The sequence below is a fragment of the Phodopus roborovskii genome, unplaced genomic scaffold (assembly GCF_943737965.1).
Source record: "Phodopus roborovskii unplaced genomic scaffold, PHOROB, whole genome shotgun sequence".
NCBI classification, from domain to species: Eukaryota; Metazoa; Chordata; class Mammalia; order Rodentia; family Cricetidae; genus Phodopus; species Phodopus roborovskii.
In genome coordinates, this window is record NW_026126447.1 from 22172986 (window position 1) to 22194568 (window position 21583).

At 40.1% G+C, this 21583-nt stretch overlaps 2 protein-coding genes and 1 pseudogene across 2 annotated transcripts; all 3 read right to left on the reverse strand.

Moving 5' to 3' along the window:
- Nucleotides 1–663: 663 nt before the first annotated feature.
- LOC127224801 (interferon alpha-9-like) lies at nucleotides 664–1236 on the reverse strand. Its single transcript, XM_051187968.1, has one exon. It carries the CDS (start codon nucleotides 1234–1236, stop codon nucleotides 664–666), a length of 573 nt encoding a protein of 190 aa, XP_051043925.1.
- A 4347-nt stretch (nucleotides 1237–5583) lies between these two features.
- On the reverse strand, nucleotides 5584–11321 carry LOC127224802 (interferon alpha-12-like; annotated as a pseudogene).
- Nucleotides 11322–15380: 4059 nt separating this feature from the next.
- LOC127224844 (interferon alpha-12) lies at nucleotides 15381–15953 on the reverse strand. The gene has a single exon (XM_051187995.1). The coding sequence runs from the start codon at nucleotides 15951–15953 to the stop codon at nucleotides 15381–15383; it is 573 nt and encodes a 190-aa protein (XP_051043952.1).
- Between the last annotated feature and the right edge of the window lie 5630 nt (nucleotides 15954–21583).

Sequence of the window (21583 nt, forward strand, 5' to 3'; positions counted from 1 at the left end):
CACTTAGCCAAACTCCTGGGATCCAGTTGCAGAGAGGGAGAAGTGATGAGCAAAAGGGTCAAGACCAGGTTGGAGAAACCCACAGAAACAGCTGATGTGAACAAGTGGGAGCTCATGGACCTAAGACTGATAGCTGGGAAACCAGCACAGAACCAATCCAGACCCTTTAAACATAGGTGTGAGTTAGGAAGCCTGGGCAATCAATGGGGCCTCTGGTAGTGGAAATGTATTTATTCCTAGATATGAATGGACTTTGGGAGCCCATTTTACACAGAGAGATATCCCCTCAGCCTAGACACATGGGGGAAGGCTTAGGACCTGCTCCAAATTATATGTCAGTCTTTGATGAAATCCCATGGAGGGCCTCATTTTCCCTGGGGAGGGGAAAGGAATGGGGGTTGGTGGAGGGCAGGTGAGGAGGGGAGGGTGAGCGAACTGGGATTGACATGTAAAACAAGCTAGTCTCTAATTTAAATTAAACAACAAAAACCAAAAAGAAATCACAAATGTTTTATACAGAAAATTGAATAGGATTCAAAATAATTTAATTGCATATGATTCTTTGCATCATTAAAGAAAATAAAAACTGCAAGTCTTAAATTACATAACTTAAATTACATAAATAGTAACATAAATACACACATAATACACATATATACTCTCCTAGCTCAGGAGAGTCCTCTCCATTTTTGTTAGGGCTTCCTTCTTCTCAGCAAATATTGGCAGCAAGTTGTTTAAAAAAGTCAGGGCTCTCCAGATTTCTGCTCTGACCACCTCCCAGGCACAGGGGCTGTATTTCTTCTCCTTCAGGTAGACAGTGATCCTGTGGAAGTAATCATTCACAGTCACCTGCGAATCACCCATCCCCTGACATGTTGTCAGGAGTTTGAGCTGGTCATTGAGATCACTAAGGAATGTTTCCAGGACTTTTTTCTCCCAAACATGAGATGAGTCCATTGGCACCAAGAGGGTCAGGACCTGCTGGGCCAGCCCCTGTAGGAAAGAGATTGCTTGTGCCTTCTGGATGTGCTGGGCATCCACCTTCTTCAGAGGGAATGCAAAGTCCTTTCTGTCCTTCAGGCAGGAGACAAGGGAGGGTCTCTTCAATTCGTCTAGGGGATTCAAGATTTTATTTTTCATGTGGGTATAAGTCTGACGTAGGTCACATCCCAGACAGCATGTTGACCAGTAGTTCAACACCACCAGGGCCATCAGGAAAGCAAAGGGTCTAGCCATTGTGGATGCTGCAGCTGCTGCTGATCCTCTGGGCTCTGTGGTCCTGAGTCTTTCCCTCTAGGTTCTCTGAAGACCATGCTGTGAGCATCGTTCTTAAATAGGAAAAAACCACTATTTTCCATTTTCTGAATGCCCTCCTCTCACTTTCCAATTGTCTTTTCAATTTGGTTAACTCATTCTCTCCTTGTGTCTGGGAATTTTTTCTAAAAGCTTTTAGTTTTCATCTTTGCTTCCTCTTTCACTGCTGCCCTCAGAAAGCTGACTTACAATTTTTCATTTTGCAAATGGAAATGTCATTAAATCTTACACCACAGATGAGCCTTCTTTGTTGAAATTTACACATTGTGGGTAAAGACAATCTTCTCTAAAAGTTGTATTTAAAAGTATTGAAAGTCACTTTAACATAACTTCACAACTTTGTTTTAATATATAAATATATATATATTAATTATAAATTTTTAATTATAAATATAAGACTGAAATTGTTTCAAAAGTAAAATATTTAGGCTCATAATGGTGGTGGTGCACAGCTTTAATCCCAGTACTTGGGAGGCAATGCCTATGATTTCAAGGCTAGTCTGGCCTACTGATGGAGTTCCAGAACAGTACGGCTACTCAAAGGACTCTGTCTGAAACATCCAAAATAGAAAACAAGTATGGATGTCAATGACACATTTTAAATTTTTCCAATGTTTAAAGGCTTTATTAAGTTAATTCCTTCAACTTGCCTACATTAGCTCCAATATTAATGTTTATATAATATTAACTAAACCATCAGTGTATCTTCTTTATCCATCAAATGGTTGTCATGCCATTATGAAGACTCAAAGTGTAAAGGCTTACTGCTCAAGGTTCGTGAGCTGAGTTTGATTTCTGGAACCCATGGCTGACCAAGAAAAACCAACTCTTGTAAGTTGGACTCTTACCACTACATATACACTTGGCAAGCTTGTTTCCACACAGGCACACTCAATGCATGCATGCACATACAACACCCACACACCATGATACACATACACACTCACACAGGTACTCACACTCATTAATATATTAACATGATTACACACAGACACACACTATCATATACACATGCACCAAACATAGAAACACCCTCACACAGATACATGCAAATCATCATGCATACTCACATGCACACAAACACACATATACTTACTAACACACAGATACACACACTGACACAAATGCACACACAGGAAGAAACACACAAATACACACTCATACAAATATGTGCACACATATTCCCACACACAAATACACACGCACATACAGACACACATAAATACACTCCCCTACACATGTATTCACACACAATCACACATAAGACAGATTTCCAATACATACATAAATACACACTCACTCATTCATACACACAGGAACATACTAATGAACACATTCTCAGATATAAAAATATATGCAAACACCATGGAAACATAAACACCACATGCTCATATAATTACACAATGAACAAATTCCCACACATACACACACATACACAAAAATACACACATATGTACAAACACTCAAATTCCACATATACACCTAACATACCCAAATACAGGCGTGCGCGCGCGCACACACACACACACACACACACACACACACATATCCTTAGACACACATTCACACACATTCTCACATATGCACACAAAACTACCACACATAGACACATATGCACAAATAAATAACCACTCTGAGAGACACACAGACATATATGCACGCACCCTCAGACACATTCACACATGTAATCACACACATAAACACACACACAAACACACACACACTTGACTAATATGATATTAAAAATCTGAAAGTTAAATTTTAATTCACTTTGCTTAACAACTTTAGAATATTAACTCCATGGATTTCTGGATCCATTGCATAGTAAGAAGACCATGTGATTTGCAAAGTCACTCAGTTCATGGTGGCCAAAGAGCAGATAGAGACAAAGTGTGTTCTTAACATGGAGCCCCCTAACCTTCCTCCAGCAAAGCCTCACTACCTAGTGGGTTCACTCATTGGAAACAATCCATGGATTTGTACTGATACAGTTTGTTCCTTAAGGATGTGATGAAGGCTCATGTTCCCCTCAGAACACTGCTCCCATGGGTACCTACCTCCAATATAGCAAACCCTGAGAGATGTTTTATATCCAAACCACAACATACATGGAGAGTGTCTGAACTTTGTATTTCAAAGACTTAGGATCTAAAATGCTATGCCACAGTACTATTAAAATAATAACAAATTTATAATCACTTTAATCAGCATGTGATAGTTATTCTCATGCAGAGGACTCTGTAGTGTGATTAAGTCCATATAAACAATGTTTGTATCAAATCCTAATGGAAGCAGTGCTAGCTTCTCAACATTTATAGCAGCTAGGGAACTGCACAGTGTGTTCTGTGTATTTGCAAACTTCAAAGTCTTTGTCATCATTCTGTAAATGATACATAAATTAATTTTATCAATGGCAACAAATAAGTCTATATTGTTTTAGAGTATGTATAAAGATCTTCTGTGTATGAGAACATTGGGACACTACTTGCACACAAATTGTACCTAACTGGAATATTTAATTTTGTGCTCTTGAAAATTTCAGTTTCTACTATTTTCTAGGTACACTATTGATAGACATGGGAAACATGCCCACTTCTCTGTGTGTCTATTGGTCCTGGTGATGGATTCCTGGCCATATAGAACCTTCTTAGTCTCTTTCATCTACACAGTCTTCATGGCTTTCTGATGCCTCTGTCTTGGAATCCTTACCAGGAAGTCTGTCCATCTTTCTGTAATTCCTATGGATTCCCATTAGGGACAGGACTAACCTTTAAACTTCAAATATTTGGGGAGGTGAAAGAAATGAGGAATCTCTTCAGAATGTTAGTAGGTATGCTCTAATGATAGTTTAGCTTGTGTCTGTCTGAAAGTCCATCAATCCTCCATTTCAAGAACACAATTTTGTACCCATGCACACATATGCATGTGCACAGGCACACACAAAGATGTACACACAGAGAATTATTTAATTCCTAGAATACTCATGTATTCACTTGAAAAGTAAAATGATGATCCATAGCCACTTAGTCTTCTATACCTGCACACTGATTCATAGCACAGAGTCTCATCATAATGAAGAACAAGAGGATGGAGCTATTCCTATTTATTCCCATAGGCGACTCATTACAAGCAAAGGGATTCTCTGAAATTGCTTCCACTCAGGAATGAATTCCTATAGGCCACAGGACTGTGCTTCCCCGGTCTCTCTAAGTAAGGATCAGTGTTGACCCCTCCTTTCTGCCCACTCCCTTCACGCTGAGGTCTACAGTGTTCTTTTCTTCACCCTGTGACAATCACCGAGACACTCAGTGCTGGCTCCTCCTTGATGTGTATATGTGTGCAGAGTCTGATTCCAGGATTGTGTTACTTCTCCATTACCCATAAGATTTACTCAGAAGCCCTCAAGTTCATTAACACTCTCTGATGCACTGTGAAATCACATCCTCAGCCCTCCTTCTTGTATCTTACTCTATAAGGATGTGCTTACAAGGATAAATTCAATCTTCTTGGTTTAAGTTTCATAACTCATAGAAGGTTACTGTTTTTATTTCTAGTTGTTTATGTGAAGGGCATTTGTCTTCATATAAACCCACAGAACTTGAGAATAAAATAATAGGAAGATGTCAGGGAATAAGTATGAGGTATAGTTGGCCAAAGACTAAGTCAGAATTATACAGGAGCAAGACATTCTGGCTTACTACATATAACAGGTATATACATATGCTGGTTATATATACAGGAAAGTACTCTATACTGGAGAAATGTAATGATTTAAGCTTCATCATCAGTGAATGAAAAGTGTGAGATGGGTATATCTGCTCATCTAAACAATAGGCAATGTTAAATATCAACAACAATGTGAACACTGGTTTTGCATGTAATTTTTATGGTGAAGAGTATCATATCAAAGCATTATGAATTTTTGAAATGATTCAAAGAATGGAAATGGTAAGATATGTTAAGAAATAATTTATAGAACAGAAAATAATCTGGTTACATATGTATTTACTTCAATAACAAATATATATCACTATCATGAAATAAATGAAAAGAACTTAAGTCAAATATAGTTCAATAAATCAGTAAATATGAAAATATGGAGAACAAAGGTCTTTACATATAGACCCAGTATTGCCCATTCTTGATGAAGAACCTAGGTAGGTTCATTGGGTTTGTGTCAAAATAATTAATGATTTCAGGATTGCAGAATCTGAATAGTAAGGTGCAGTGTCCTAGCCTAGAAGAGTCCTCTCCTCTTTGGCTCAGGGCTTACTCTTTCTCCTCACTCAATCTTGCCAGCAAGGTATCTGAGGAAGTCAGGGCTCTCCAGACTTCTGCTCTGACCACCTCCCAGGCATAGGGGCTGTGGTTCTTCTCTCTCAGGTAGACAGTGATCCTGTGGAAGTATTTCCTCACAGCCACCAGGGAGTCTTCCTGGCTCAGGGGAGGTTCCTGCTCCCCCACCTGCTGCATCAGACAGGCTTGCAGGTCATTGAGCTGCTGGTGGAGGCCAGTGCAGAAGGTGTCTAGCAGGGCTGTCTCCCAAGCAGCAAATGAGTTCTTGGAGCCAAAGAGGATCAGGAAATTTCTGAGTCAGCTCATGCAGGACAGGGATGGCTTGAGCCTTCTGGATGTGCTGGGAATCCACCTTCTCTAGAGGGAATTCAAAGTCCTTTCTGTCCTTCAGACAGGAGAGAGGGGAGAGTCTCCTCATTTGTTTCAGGAGTATCAGGACTGTTTTGTTCCTTATGTAATGATTTGAGGCAGATGGCATCCTAGAGAGGATACTGATCAGTATCATCGACACCACAGCCATCAGGAAAGCACAGGGCCTATACCTTGTAGTTCTTCCAGGAGCTGTTGTCTCCCTAGGATCTGTTTTAATCAATCTTTCCCCTAGGTTCTCTGCAAACCCTCCTTAAGCAGGTGTTTCAATGGGGTGAAGCACTAGTATCCTCCTTTTGAATGTCCTTCCTTTACTTCCTAATTCTTTTTTCACTTTCATTCTCTGCTCTTTCTGGAATCTTTTTTATAAGCATTTTGGTTTTCATTGTTGTATCAACATTCCCTGTTTATCTCAACAAAAGCACCTTAGAATTTATCCTCTGAATCAATTTTAATTAACTTTTACCATATAGATATTTATCAATTATCTGAAGTTTACTCATCAAATGTAAAGAATAAAAATAATTTCACTCAAAACATGTATTTAAAAGGCATTGAATGGGTTTCTGTCATGCCTTCTGGTGCACTGCTTGGAGTGTCCTGAGGACTGTGGACTGAGTGAAGGGGAGCCGACCTAGAGACTGGCCCACCCTGAGGCACCAGGCATCTTAGTCCAGCCTCCAACCATGGGAGGAGTCCCACCACCCACTGGATTAGGTAAGACATGAGATTACAGCAACTGCTTTCACCCACTAGAAGAGAACCTTGGTCCCACAATAACCAGAAGAGGGAGAGACCCTACCAGTATGATCTGGAAGTATAGATGGGTAGATGACAGTATAAGAATACAGTTAACAACAAAAAGATCAATATGACTACACCAGAGTCTAGGGACTCCACACCAGCAAGGCTTGAACATTCAATGCAAATGAAACAGAAGAGAATGACCCTATAAACAACTTTAGGATGATGATAGAGACCCCCAAAGAGGTAATGAGAAAACCTCTTAAAGGAATGGAACAAAAAAATTCAAGAAATTGAGCAACAGAGAACCCAAAAATTACAAGAAACAATTCAAACACTCAATGTTTGAAAGCTGGCATATAGACAAAAACAACAACAAAACAAACAACAACAATAAAAATATCACAGTCTGAGGGAATGCTGGAAATATACTAAAAGAGATAGAAGACAGTATCTCAGGCATTGAAGATACACTAGGAGATATAGATTCCAACCAAAGAAAATCTTAAGTCCAACAAATTCCTGTCACAACACATCCAGGAAGTATGGGAGGGACACCATGAAAAGACCAACCTAAGAGTAATAGGCATAGAAGAAGGTGGAGAAACCCAATTCAGAGGTACAGAAAATAATTTCATCAAAATCATAGGAAACTTTCCTAACCTATGAAATTACAAGAAGCTTACAGAACATGAAATACTGTGAACCAAAAGATAAAGTCCTCTTGCCACATAATAATCAAAACAGAATAATACAGAAAGAATATTAAGATCAGCAAAGGAAAAGGGCCAAGTAACATGTAAAGGAAAACCTATCAGAATTACACCTGACTTCTCCATGGAAACTCTGAAGACCAGTAGGTCCTGGATAGACATTCCTCTGATACTAATGTATCAGGCATGCCAGCCCAGACTACTATACCCAGCAAAGCTTTCCATCACTATTGATGGAGAAACCAAGATATTCTATGACAAATCCAGAATTAAACAATAAACATCAACTAATCAAGCACTACAAAATGTTCTGGAAGGAAAACTTCAACCCAAGGAAATTAACTAGACCCACAAAAATATAAGCAATAGATAATCCCACTTGACAAACAGCCTAAAGAAAAATGGGGGAGGGATCCACACAAAATACCACCACCAACAACAAATCCAACACAAACAACAAATAGCAATAAATAGTCATTATATGCCTCACCATGAAAGGTCTCAACTTGCCTGTAAAGAGACATAGGCTAAAAGATTGGATACAAAGACAGAATTGATCCTTTTGCTGCATACAAGAAACACCCATCAACTTAAAAGACAGAGTTATGTGATGGGAGATGTCATTCTGTAAATATGCTTCTCATACTGGTTAATGAAGAAAGCACTGTTGGCTAATAGGAAAGCAAGATAGGTGGGACTAGGAGACAAGGAGGATTAGAGGAAGTAGTAAAGAGGAGTCATATGAAGAGACTGGAGAGAGCAGAACCATTGGCCCACTTTCCAGTAAGATGAGACCACGTGGAAATACTTAGATTAATAGAAATGGACTAATTCTTAAGACAGAGCTAGCTGTCAAAAAACAAACAAACAGACAAACAAAAAACAACAACAACAAAAAAAAAACAAGTTCTGGCCAATAGCATTATATCTAATACAGAGTCTCTATGTGTTATTTGGGGGCTGACGTCGCGGTGGGTCCAGGATGGCAGGGAAAGCCTTACTCGTAACAATTAAGGGCTGAGACAAAAAGCTTTATAATTAAATGGACCCAAGAACAATCGGGTATTATCAATATTTATATATAGCAAATTAGACTTTAAACTAAAATCAAGCAAAAGAGATTAAGCAGGTCATGTCTTATTCATCACAGGAGAAATCCATCAAGATGAACTCTCATTTGTGAACATCTATGCCTTAAATACAAACACTTACGGTCAAAAAAGAAACATTACTAAAACTCAAATCTCACATAAAACCTCACACACTTATAGTGGGAGATTTCAACATCTCACTCTCAACACTAGACAGGTCCACCAGACAGAACCTTAACAAAGAAACAAGGGAACTAACGGAAGCCATGTCCTAATAGGGTTTAACAGACATTTATAGCACATTCCATCTACACCTTCATCTCACTGCCACAGGGAACTTTCTCAAAAATCTGCTACATACTCAGCAATATAGTAAAACTCAATAGGTACAGAGCAATTTGAAAAACCTACTGTATCTTATCATTCCACCATGCTATAAAGATTAAGACTGGGAAAGAACAGAGAACAAGAAAAGAAACACTATAATAGAAGGAGTCATTATAGATGTAAGGAGAAGTCTGGCACTAGGGAAATGCCTAGAGTTCTACAAGGATGAAACCAACTAACAACCTAAGCAATAGTGGAGAGACTACCTTAAATGCCCTTCCCTGATAATGAGATTGATGATAATATTATATGCCATCCTAGAACCTTCATCTAGTAGCTGATAGAAGCAGAAACAAATTCCCACAGCTAAACACTAGCCAAATCCTGAAATCCAGTTATAGAGAGGGAGGAGTAATGAGCATATGGGTCAAGACCAGGCTGGAGAAACCACAGAATCAGCTGACCTGAACATGGGAGCACTCAGGCATCCCAGTCTGATAGCTGGGAAACCAGCCTAGGATGGACTCAGACCCCCTGGATGTGAGTGTGAGTTAGGAGGAGTGGGCAGAGTATGGAGCCTCTAGTAATGAATCAGTATTTATCGCTAGTATATGAATGGACTTTGGGAACCCACCCCACATAGAAGAATACCTTCTCTGCCTAGACACATGTAGGAGGGGCTAAGTCCTGCCCTAAATGATATGACAGACTTTGAAGACTCCCCATGGAAGGCTTCACCCTCCCTGTGGAGCAGAAAAGGGATGGGATGGGGTTTGGTTGTTATGATAGGGGAGGATGGGAGGCTTAGGTAACTGGGATTGACCTGTAAAAGAACCTTGTTTCAAATTTAAATTGAAAAAAAAAAACAAATTTGGCATTAAAAAAGGAAAAGGTATTGAATGGCTCTGTCATCTACATTCTTAGAGCACACATGGGAGTATATGCTTGGTTTCACAGCACCCACGTAATTTCAAGCACTGTAGCACATACCTGGACTCCTAAAAATTACAAGGTAACACAAACAGGCAGTGACTGAGGTAGCAATTGGATATTGACATTTGTTTTTAACATGAATGAACATGGACATGCAAATGCAAATACACAAACCTGTGTGTGTCCTACATAAAGCAAACACTAGCAAAAATATAAAGTTAAAAGAGGAAATACAATTTGAGGTCAGATGTTGTTACTCATATCTTTTTACTTAACATTTGGAAGAGAGAGGAACACTGATCTCTGTGTTGAAAGTATGCCTGGTCTACATATTTTGTTCCAGGACAGCAAGAGACACCTAGAGAAACTTACAAAAATAGTAAAAGAAAAGAATGCTGAAATAAATTGAGAAAGTTCAAGTCTCATATATTCATTGAAATGTAAATATAAGTACATTATATCTAGATAGACAAATGTTACAGATATTGTACATTAAAATTAATGGAAATATACAAACAAACAAATATATGAAGTATAAGGCCTGTTCTTCCTGAAGCCTGTGGTTCCTGTAGATAAACACATTTAACATCCACAACCATCATGAGATTAAATTACATGCACTCTGTTCTTTTAGAAATGTCTCTAAAGTAGGAGTCAGAGTCTTTTCAAGGTGACCACAGATGCATGGGAATATTTGAGATGACAGAGCAGTCAGAAACAATGTTTCAATCATTTTCACTTTTGCAACTTTTATCCATAGTGGTTGTTTTCTCCTTTTATATGGTTCATTTATGTGTTCCTTCTCTCTGTGGCTGGAAACATAAGACTCAGCTACTGTTTGAAATAAAATTTTAATTTTCTTGGTAATCCTCAGGTATATTAAATATAAATAGGAAGATCTGTGGTAGAATGTCAAAGTGGTGTATGAAAAAATACACCAAATAACAGAATTTTTAGCGGTAATCTTCACCCCGCAGTTTCCCTTGCATCATCCAGGAGATGATGGGCTCTCACCTCTGAGTTTCCTTTACTGCGTAGAGATTGGGCAGAGCCCTCCTAGCACAGAGGCTCTTTAGAATCAAGAAGCAGATGATGTTTTCCTGACTAGTCCCATGGGTGACTCATAACATTTGACAGCTTTGCTAACAATTCTCTCTCTCAGGAACCTATTATTGCAGGCCATGGGGTTGTGCCTCACTGTTCCTCAAAGTCAGGACTAATGTAGGTATCTCCCTTTCTGTCTGTCATTTGAACACTAAGGTCTACAGTGCTCTTCAACCTGTAACAAGTACCCCTATCCTGAATGGTGATTTCTTCTTGGTCAGTGTGTGAAGAATCTGATGCCAGTATGATGCCAATTTCCAAGTACCATGTGACTCACTCAGTGGCTTTTGAGTTACCCACATTCTCTGCTGCACAGTGACACAATACCTTCCATCCTTCTCTTGTCCCCCAGCCCCTGAGAGTGTGCTCACCACATCCTGATGACTTCAGCTCTCATACTGCGTAAGGCATTTGCTTGACTTTTCACCATTCTAAATCCTAGAGGATTACTGCTCTTAGTGTGTTCATGTGAAGGGCTTGTGTTTTCAGTTAGGACTCAGATTTCTAGGGATCTGAGTACCATGTGTTCCCAGATGTTAGTAACAAAAAGATGCTGTCTATATTGAAGAAGAAAATTTCCCAGTCTTAATTTCATACATAGTAAATAAATATTGTCAAATATTCTTCTATGATGAACACTTAATCATTGAATACTTGTTGTGTTTGAAGTGACTAGATTGAACTATGAGACACACTGATGGCTGGTCATTTGATTACAGTCTAAAGTTTAAACTGTGTGTGCAGTTTCAGAATAATAAGCGATTGAAGGTCCTTGCATCCCCATCTCCATTCAACTCAAAACTGCATGGTAGAGAGATGTTCAGACTGTTCTGGAGAGTAAGCACTTTATGTCCTTCAATTATTTATAATTTCTCTTTTAATTTTACTGTATTTTGGAGGCATTCACTTAATGATGGATTCTGCCTATCTGATTTTCCTTGTATTTACTCCCTAATGATGTTAGACAGTAAAATGAAACAATTCTATAGCATCAGTATCTTTAACTTTTATAACATTTAACTTTTCATTACCTACTTACTAACTTATCTACTTTCTTACTTATGTACTTTTGTATTTTCTACTTTCCTAGATAGCAAAACCCAGTTCTGGTTCTTAGTATGGAAATAAAGACATCAATTGTTATGAAATCAAAAGAGAGGAGTGACTTTTGCTGTCCAGATGGGGAGCAAATTCAGTAACATTAGTAACATTCAATACAGCTCTCGTGGATTTCCTACCATCATGAAATAAAATAATTCATAATGTGCAAATGACTGTACGTTGAACGTGACCTGAAAATTAATGAAGTTCCAATAGAAGTTTAACAACTTTCCACTCAGAAACAGAAATAAAAATCACTAAGTACACACTTAAGCACAAAGAGAATTGGGAATATATAACAATACATGGTTCCATATACTACTGAGGTATAATAATCAGAATAGCAGGACACTAACAAACAAAAGCAGATATGCAAATCAGTGCAACAGGGTAGCTGACCCAGAAATAAATACTCACAGCTAAACTCCAACTGAATTCTCTGAATTACCAACAACACACATTGGGGTGGGGGTCCCTTTTGTAACTGTGTCTGGGAGAATGAAACTAGGTCTCTGTATGCTACTTAGTACAGCAATCAAATCATAACCTGAATGTAAGTGCAGAAACTTTGAACTTGGTAAGGCAGACATAGAGAAAATACCTCATTTTAGCTATAGGAAAAGGGCATCCCACCATAGGGAATGGGCTCCCACAACCTAGCTCATACACCAGGGAAAGATCCTGGTCCTACTGTTATGGCCCCTCAGGTACACCAAGCTACACAACTGTATCCTATATGCATAGGCCCTAACTCATTCCCATGGAAGATCCATAACTATTTAGTGTTCACAATTTCCCATAAATTTGGTTCATCTGTCTCTGTAGATTTCTCCTTCATGATTTTGACCTCCCTTGCTCATATATTCCCTCCTCCCTCTCTGACTGGATTCTCAGAGATTAGCCTAGTGTTTGGTTTTGCATCTCATAGACACTTTTAAAGACTTACATATATTTCCTTAGGCTAGTGAGATACTTAAACTTCTTAAAAGATACTTCCTTATGCAGGAGATGGTGGTTAATTTGGAAACTCTGTGTTAATCAAATGGAGAACATATGCAACTATGAGTACTCACCCAAGGTGGGATGCTAATATCACACCTCCTTCCCCTACCGAGGCTCAAGGCACATTTGAGAAGAAGGATCAGAAGAACTGTAAAGCCAAAGATTGAGGACAATTGCTGAAAAACATCTTTTGAACATAACAGGACTATAGCACTCACGTGCTGAGGACAGCTGTGATCGGGGGCAAAAGATACGTAGACAAGATCTATCCAGTCAACAACCCAGCAGGGAGAGGGAAGGGGCTCAAATCCCCCATCCCTAATTGAGCTGCCAATGGTAGCTGATGTCTACTGAAGGACACTCAGTTTTCATAAGTGGTAGATGACGTATCCTTCAGGGGATGTCACCCTACATCTATGTAAATATGGGAAGTATTCATTATAGTTTGGCTATAATAAAAAGATAAAGAGTGAAACAAGACATGATGTTAGGATGAGAATGTGGTGGGGAGGTCTAGAAAGAGTCAGAGGCAGGAAACTCAGTGTGTGTGTGTCTGTGATCTAAATACATTAGTAATAATATATGAGCTTACCAAAGAGGAGACATACATTTTTTAAAATGTACCGTCTGAGATACCATTTTTTCTCCTGTCAGAATGGCTAAATCAAAAACACCAAAGACTTTAGTGAGATATTCACATTGTCCACACCTGTGGCATAGACCACGCCCATTGGGGGATGGAGACAGGGCTGCAAATGTTCTGGGGAAACTAAGGCTGAGGAGGGGGCTGGGAGAGCTCTCTTGCTTGCAGCACAGGCTGGACAGGAGTACATTTGGAGGCATCCTTGGGACCAGGAACCTGCTGGTGTTCATCTGTCTATGTTGTGAGTTATTGCTCCCTGAATACACATCTCTTCAGCCTATTTGTTTCTCCCGATCAATAAAAGACAGTTTATGCTGGAGATGCTGTGGATAAAGGGGAACACTCTTCCACTGCTGGTGGGAGTGCAAACCTGTACAGCCTCTTTGGAAATTAGTAAGGTGGTTCCTCAGGTAAATGGGAATCAGTCTACATCCAACACCCAGTAATTTCATTCTTAGACATATACCTCAAAGGTGCAAATTCATTCAACAAGGACATCTATTCATCTATGTTCATAGCAGCATTATTTGTAATAGCCAGAAACTGGAAGCAACCTAGATGCCCCTCAACTGAAGAATGGATGGAAATGTGATGCCTTTACACACTGGAATACTACTCAGTGGGAAAAAACAACAGGATCCTGAAATTCACAGGCAAATGGATGGAACTAGGAGAAACCATCCTGAGTGAGGTAACCCAGTCACAAAAGAAAAACAGGGTATGTACTCACTTATATGTGGATTTTAGTCATAAAGCAAAGATTACCAGCCTAGAATTTACATAGCTAGAAAAACTAGAAAACAAGGAGGACCCTAAGTAATATATAAATGATCCCCTGGAGAAGGGGAAAGGGACAAGATTTCGTGAACAAATTTGGAGCATGGAGGGAGGGGATAGAGAATTAAGAGAAAGAGAAGGGGAGAAGAGGAGGGGAGAGGTGGGCATGAGGGAACAGGAAGATTGAGATAGGGAAAGAATAGAGGAGAACAAGAAAAAGATACCATAATAGAGGGAGGCATTATAGATTTAAAAAGAAATCTGGCAATCGGGAAATGCCCAGAGATCTACAAGGATGAACCCAACTAACAATCTAAGCAATAGTGGAGATTTATTTATTTGTCTACTTATTTTTGTTTTTCAAGACACTGTTTCTGTATTTAGCTTTTGGAGCATGTCCTGGCACTCACTCTGTAGAACAGACTGGTCTGAAATTCACATAGATCACCTGCCTCTGCCTCCCAAGTGCTTGGATTAAAAGCGTGCACCACAACCACCTTACAATTTTCAGATTTTTAAACCTAAAAAAAATTAGAACTATAAAATATGCATGTCTGCTTATATTTAACCACCATGAGATTTACGCATATACCCTATCAATGTACATGGTTTTTACTTTGTAATGTTAGTTTAAAGAAAGAGAAAAAAATGATAAAATATAATCAATGGAAGAATATAAGATATATAACAAAAATGTAATAAACACAGAAAATAATTTTATTACATATAAAAAAGTTTTATTGTATTAGAGAAAATATAAAATTTCACATGGTATTATAACATAATTTTATACTTAAATAAATGTCTATATACATGAATAGAAATAACTGGATGATTCCAGAAGCTAGTGCCTCTACAGTAAACTGTATGAAATATCCAATGAGTGAGATCACAGAGAAAGCCGAATTGACGAGGTGAGGTGCAGTGTCCTAGTCCAGTAGAATCCTCTCCACTTTAGCTCAGGACTTACTCCTTCTCCTCACTCAATCTTGACAGCAAGTTGGCTGAGGAAGACAATGCTCTCCAGACTTCTGCTCTGACCACCTCCCAGGCATAGGGGCTGTGGTTCTTCTCTCTCAGGTAGACAGTGATCCTGTGGAAGTATTTCCTCACAGCCACCAGGGAATCGTCCTGGCTCAGGGGAGGTTCCTGCTCCCCCACCTGCTGCATCAGACAGGCTTGCAGGTCATTGAGCTGCTGGTGGAGGCCAGTGCAGAAGGTGTCTAGGAGGGCTGTCTCCCAAGCAGCAGATGAGTCCTTTGAGCTGAAGAGGAAGAGGATCTGCTGGGTCAGCTCCCGCAGGACAGGGATGGCTTGAGCCTTCTGGATGTGCTGGGCATCCACCTTCTCCAGAGGGAATGCAAAGTCCTTTCTATCCTTCAGGCAGGAGATGGGGGAGAGTCTCCTCATTTGTGCCAGGAGTGTGAAGGCTCTCTTGTTCCTGAGGTTATGAGTCTGAGGCAGGTGACATCCCAGAGAGCAGATTGACCAGTAGTTCATCACCACCAGAGCCAGCAGAAAAGCACAGGGCCTGGCCATTTTGAAGGTTTCAGATACTGCTGGTCCCCTTGGCTGTATGGTCCTGATCCTTTCCCTTTTGGTTCTCTAAAGACCATCCTGTGTACATGTATGCTAAATAGGAGAAAACACTGGCTTCCATTGTCTGAAGCCCCTCCCTTACTTCCCAATTCTCTTTTAATTTTAATTTTAATTCTCAATTACTTTTCTGCTGATGTATGGGCATTTTTCTCTACCATTTTAGAAGTTATTTTCTAAATAAATTTTCATTACCCTTTACAGTACACACATAACTTCAAATGTATAAAGTTTGCTCATCCAATGCAAAGAAGGGAAAAATTCTTTAAAAGTGTACACAGAAGCTATTGAATGGCTCAGTCACTCACATTCTATGAGCACATGTGTGAGTTCCTGATTGATGTACTAGCACTGATGCAAAACAGGCACAGAAGCACCTTCCAGTAATCCTGAAACTTGGGAGGTAACACAGACAGGTCCCTAGAGGTCCAAGGCCATACAATCTACCTACAATGTCAAGCGCCATCTTTAAGGAGGACCCTGTCACAGAAAACAAGGTAGAAAGTGAGTGAGTAAGCAACTGGACAATAATATTTGGAGTCCACCTTTGTGAACACACACATGCAAATGTAAACCCAGAAATATGTGTACATCCTACACCAGACACACGTTCTCTCTCTGTCTCTGTCTCTCTCTCTCTCTCTCAGACAAAGATAAATTAAATGAAGAAATTACAAATTGAGTCAAGTGTGGTTGTTCATGTCTTTGTTATTAACATTTGGTAGGCAGAGGAAGGTGGTTATCTATATTGGAAGATAGGTTGACCTATGTAGTCAGTTTTAGGATGGCCAGTGACGCATAGAGAAACTATGATTAGAAAATAACAAGAAAATAGAACTTAAGTATATTGAGAAGGTAAAGTTTTATACATTTATTGAAGTGTAAAAGTGAATATATTGTACATTAATATCTAAATCTTATCGGGGATTGTCAGCACATGCTCTGAACTCTGAGGATGCTCAGAGATGATGTCTTGAAGGGTGACACTTCAAGGAAAAGGGTCTTTAAGGCTCACAATAGCTCTAGGACAACTAAGAAAAAATAGAGCAAGACTTATGAAAAGGTGCTTTTCTAATGTGGACTCAAAAATTTTTAGAAGGAAAGATGGTAGAACAGGTATGGGAAATGATGACTGTATACTCTTCACTGCCGTGTTTCAATCAGCAGGCTACAAGTACAAAAACCATTCCTGGTGAGCTGTAGCATTGCGACCACTGATGACAGGGAGATGCATGGCTCTCCAGAGCACCTGCAGAACATCTACTGAACAGGGACCAGCCCTACGCCAACTGGCCAGCCCGTGGCATGAAGCCATTGTGCCTGTGGCAAATCATGCTTGTCCTGCTAAGACAGAAGGAGCAGGGCAGCAGTGTTTCCTACAGCCTACAGGCACTTCAGTCTTGCCTTAAGACAGATGTGCAATGGCCTAGTGATCCCGTGGAAATATGTCATAACTGAATAAGAATGGACCAGTCCTAGACCATCCAGCCAGAACCCAGCATGGAGCAGCTGAAGCCAAGGCTGGAGCTTCTTACCCTGCTAGGACAGAGTGGAGGACACAAAGGTTGAGCCTGGGAAGCCTCAGGTTGGTAGACATAGAGGGCAAGGAGTTGCGCTTCAGCCAGGTGCTGCCACAGAACCTGCACCCAGGATGCCCTGCATAGCTGCAATATCACCCTGAGTCTGGAAAATAAACAACAGGATATCTGAGATGAGTCTTGGCAAAGGTCCAGTATTTATGGTTTTTCAGAATCCAAGGCAAACCAGGTCAGTGACTGGATGAAGTGAATATTTGTATGCAAACCTATCTAAGTCATATATATGTATGTATATTTGTGTGTGTGTGTGTTTGTGTGTGTGTGTGTGTGTGTGTGTGTGTGTAGTGATTAATCACAGTTTCCAATGCCATTGTGAGGTAGGAATATTCAATGGATAGTTGCAAAGGATGGAGGTGAGTGAATGGTGAAGAGAGGTAGAACTAGAGCCCTTATAGCTGTGACAAGTTTCATAGAAGGCTATGTATGGTGAATAGGGGAACACGTAGTTTGCAAGCAGGGACAACAGGGTTGTGTGCAGCAGACTGGAACTGGCATTCCCCCTCTGCCTCTGAAAAGGCTGCTCAGCAACAAGATCACCCTGGTGCTGAGCAGTGGAATGATGTCCAAGATAAAGAATGTTCATTTTCTGGATTAGATCTTCTCGAAAGATCTCTATCATCATGCTGCCCTGGAGGCAACTTTGGTATCTGTGGTCCCCTGCCCAAGGCCATGTTGCAGCTTGATGTTCATATGGATGTCCATGGTTCTTCAGTAGCCAGGAAACATTTTGATGTCCCTGGCCCGAGTTACCACCAAAGACCATGAAGAAGTCCTTGGTCTGTGCTTCTATGATCCTACTGTAGCTGGGGTCTGTGTTGATGTCGTGGCACATGTTGCTACCAAAGGCTATGCAGATGTCCATGGTCTGATTTGCAGCCTGAAGCCATGTTGATGTCCTCAGCCAGTGCTGCTAGTGAAGGCCATGTTGATATGAGTGACCTGCTCTGCTATGAAAGGGCATGTCTTTGTCCTTGGCAAATGCTGTCACCAAGAGCTATGATGGGGTCTGTGACCCTCTCAGCAGCAGAGGGCCATGTTGATATCTGCGGTCTGTATATGCATTTGAGATGACAGGGTAGTCAGGAAGGATAATTTAAGCATTATCATTTTTTATACAGAGCTTTTCTTTTTTTCTATTTTTTCCTTTTCCTTTTTTTTTTTCTTTCTTTTTTTTTTTTTTTTTTTTTTTTGTGGGAAGTGGTCCACTTGTGTGTTCTACCTGTGGCGTGAAAACACAAGACTCAGATACTAAGTTAGAAATAAAATGTTAATTTTCCCAGTAAACCTTAGATATACCAAATGTCTTAGGATTTCTATTGCTGTGAAGAGACACCATGTCCACAATAACTCTTTTAAAGAAAGCATGTAATTGGGTTTGTCTTGCTTACAGTTTAAGAGGTTCAGTCCCTTATTATTAGGACAGGGAGCATGGTAGCATGCAGGCATATATGGTGCTAGAGTAGTACTGAGAGTCCTACATCTGGCAGGCAACAGGACATAGGAAACCTCAAAGCCTGCCCCTTCAGTGACACAGTTCCTCCAACAAGGCCATACCCACTACAACAAAGCCACACCTCCTAATAGTGCCATTCCCTATGAGATTATGGAGGTCAATTATATTCAAACTACCATACCAAATATAAGTAGAAAATATCATTCTAATGAGAAAGACATTAGGTATAAAGCCAAAGTGCATACATATATATAAATAGCTCATAGTAACCAGATTTATATCATATCCAAATATTGCTCTTTTGGTAATGCATTTTTAGCTTTAGCCTCCACCCCACCTCTCTCCTTGCTTACTTTAAATGGGAAATGATGCTCTCTCAGCTATTTGAGTTTGCTTTTGTGTGTAGAGATTTGGTAGAGCTTTCATGGAACAGAGGTTCTTTAGTCCCCATATGTGTATATGTTTTAATGCTTCCCCCCACACTGTGTAGCTGTCTGGAAAGAGTTACAGGGTGTAGACTTGTTGGAGGAGGTGTATCTCTGAGAGTAGGCTCTGAACTTTCAAATGCCCAGCTAGGCCCAGGCTCTCTGTGTCTACATGTTGTCTGAAGATTAGGATACAATCCTTTCAGTTACTGCTCTGGCACTGTGACCATCTTCTTCCCACCACAATGATCATGGACTCTAGTATCTTGTGGAAGAGTGTGCTCCAAATTAAATGGTTTCTTTTATAAGAGTTGTCTTGTTCATGGTGAATTCTCCCCATAACAGAACACTGAGACACAAATGAGTGAAAAACTACCACCAATAATTTCTGTTTGCTTTAGAAAGCCTGGGTATGGATTTGCATTTTCTTTTCAGAATAAATCCAATACAAAGAAGAGGTGAATGCATTTGATACAATTTCATATAAAGTAAAAATGAGTATATGTAACTATCATAAATATGACAAGAAAATGAATAAAAGATTATATGTTAATATAAATATCATGGACTGTTGTGAATTAAGGCCTGATTACTTGGTATCAAATAATTTTAGTGTATTTTGTTTAGTCATACTGGCAAAATATCAGCTATATTGATTTTAAAATTGTTACTAAGAACTGCAGTAAACTTCTTTTCAAATAACTACAGATAAGCTAGTTTGGTACTCACCAGTAACCCAAGCTCTTAGGAGGTAGAAGCAAGAGGACTGGGATCTAAAGGCCAGCCTCAGGTTTAGAGCATCTTACAGAAGAACTTGGGGTGTGTGATACCCTGTGAGGACAGAAGAGGGTTTGGGGAGACAGGGAGAGAGGGAGGGAGAGAAACAGAGAGAGAGAGAGAGAGAGAGAGAGAGAGAGATGCCCAAAGAAAGAAGTTCCAATATGAGATGTCAAATTAGCCCAGAAGAATAATTTCAAGACATTCTCATGTGTATTGGTTTTGTCTGTTTTGTTTTTAAATAGGCTACATCTTGGATGTAATTGTGAGAATGTTGTGTTCCATGAATAACTTTCATTGTGAAACAATTCAGGAGGACCCAGCTCTTCCTAGTGGTGGGTATTTTCCTTTGGTATTAAGTATTGGGTAAAATATAAATAACCCTCCCAAATACTGATTTTACATTAGCTGCTTGTTGCAAGTACCACTACATGTTCTTCCTGTTAAGCAAGTGAAGATGTCAGACATCACTTGGCTGCTTGACTGACAGGTGTCAAGTAGCACCCATTATGTGGGTAGATGTCCCATGGCAGAACAGAATGAGTCCCATAGCTTCAGGAGACACAAGTCTGGGAATGAGAATGGAAGCCCCTGCTATTGCCTCCATGGTTCTGAGCTAACCACGGATATATTGATATTGCTGCCACTCCTGAAGCACAGCCTAAGCTCAGCCATTTTCCAGGGATGGCAGAAGCCATCAATCAAGCAGTTGCTTCTCCAGCATTTCTTCCAGTTGTCCTCAAGACAGCCATCATTTTAAACACCTGGAAGACAGCCATTCTGCTTCACAGTCTCCAGATTCCTCTGCCTGCAGCTGCTCCAGACAACCAGGCCTTCATGTAGCAGTCTTCACTCAGGGAAGAAAACTATTCCCATTAGCCCATTAGCTGATGTATGTGTATGTGTGTGCGTGCGTGCGTGCGTGCGTGCGTGCGTGTGTGTGTGTGTGTGTGTGTGTGTGTGTGTAGCTATACAAGTAGCCCTCCTTATTCTCTTTGGAGCAATAGGAAGATAGGAAGACATTTTTGTGTACTGACACCACTTCCTCAGCCCTGAGCTACAGCCTCAGCCTCACCCAGTAAAGCCTCATTTAAGTGATTGCTGCCTAATTATGGCTGCTATCACAGGCAAATGGGCTAAGTGAACATTGCCAGAGCAATACTGCTAGAGGAAGTGCATGAGGAGTATGAGATAGAGGCTGGGAGCAGAGGCCACAGATAGCCAAGACTTTGAAGAACTACTGATGCCCTGAGAAGGTGAGAGACAGAAAAGAGCTGACACAATAGACAGTGAGTGGCTTTGGCCATCAAAGCCTGCTGC

What these genes read in the sequence shown, in the direction of transcription:
- LOC127224801 (XM_051187968.1), bottom strand. Translation starts at nt 1,236, where the DNA reads ATGGCTAGACCCTTTGCTTTCCTGATGGCCCTGGTGGTGTTGAACTAC.
- LOC127224844 (XM_051187995.1), bottom strand. Translation starts at nt 15,953, where the DNA reads ATGGCCAGGCCCTGTGCTTTTCTGCTGGCTCTGGTGGTGATGAACTAC.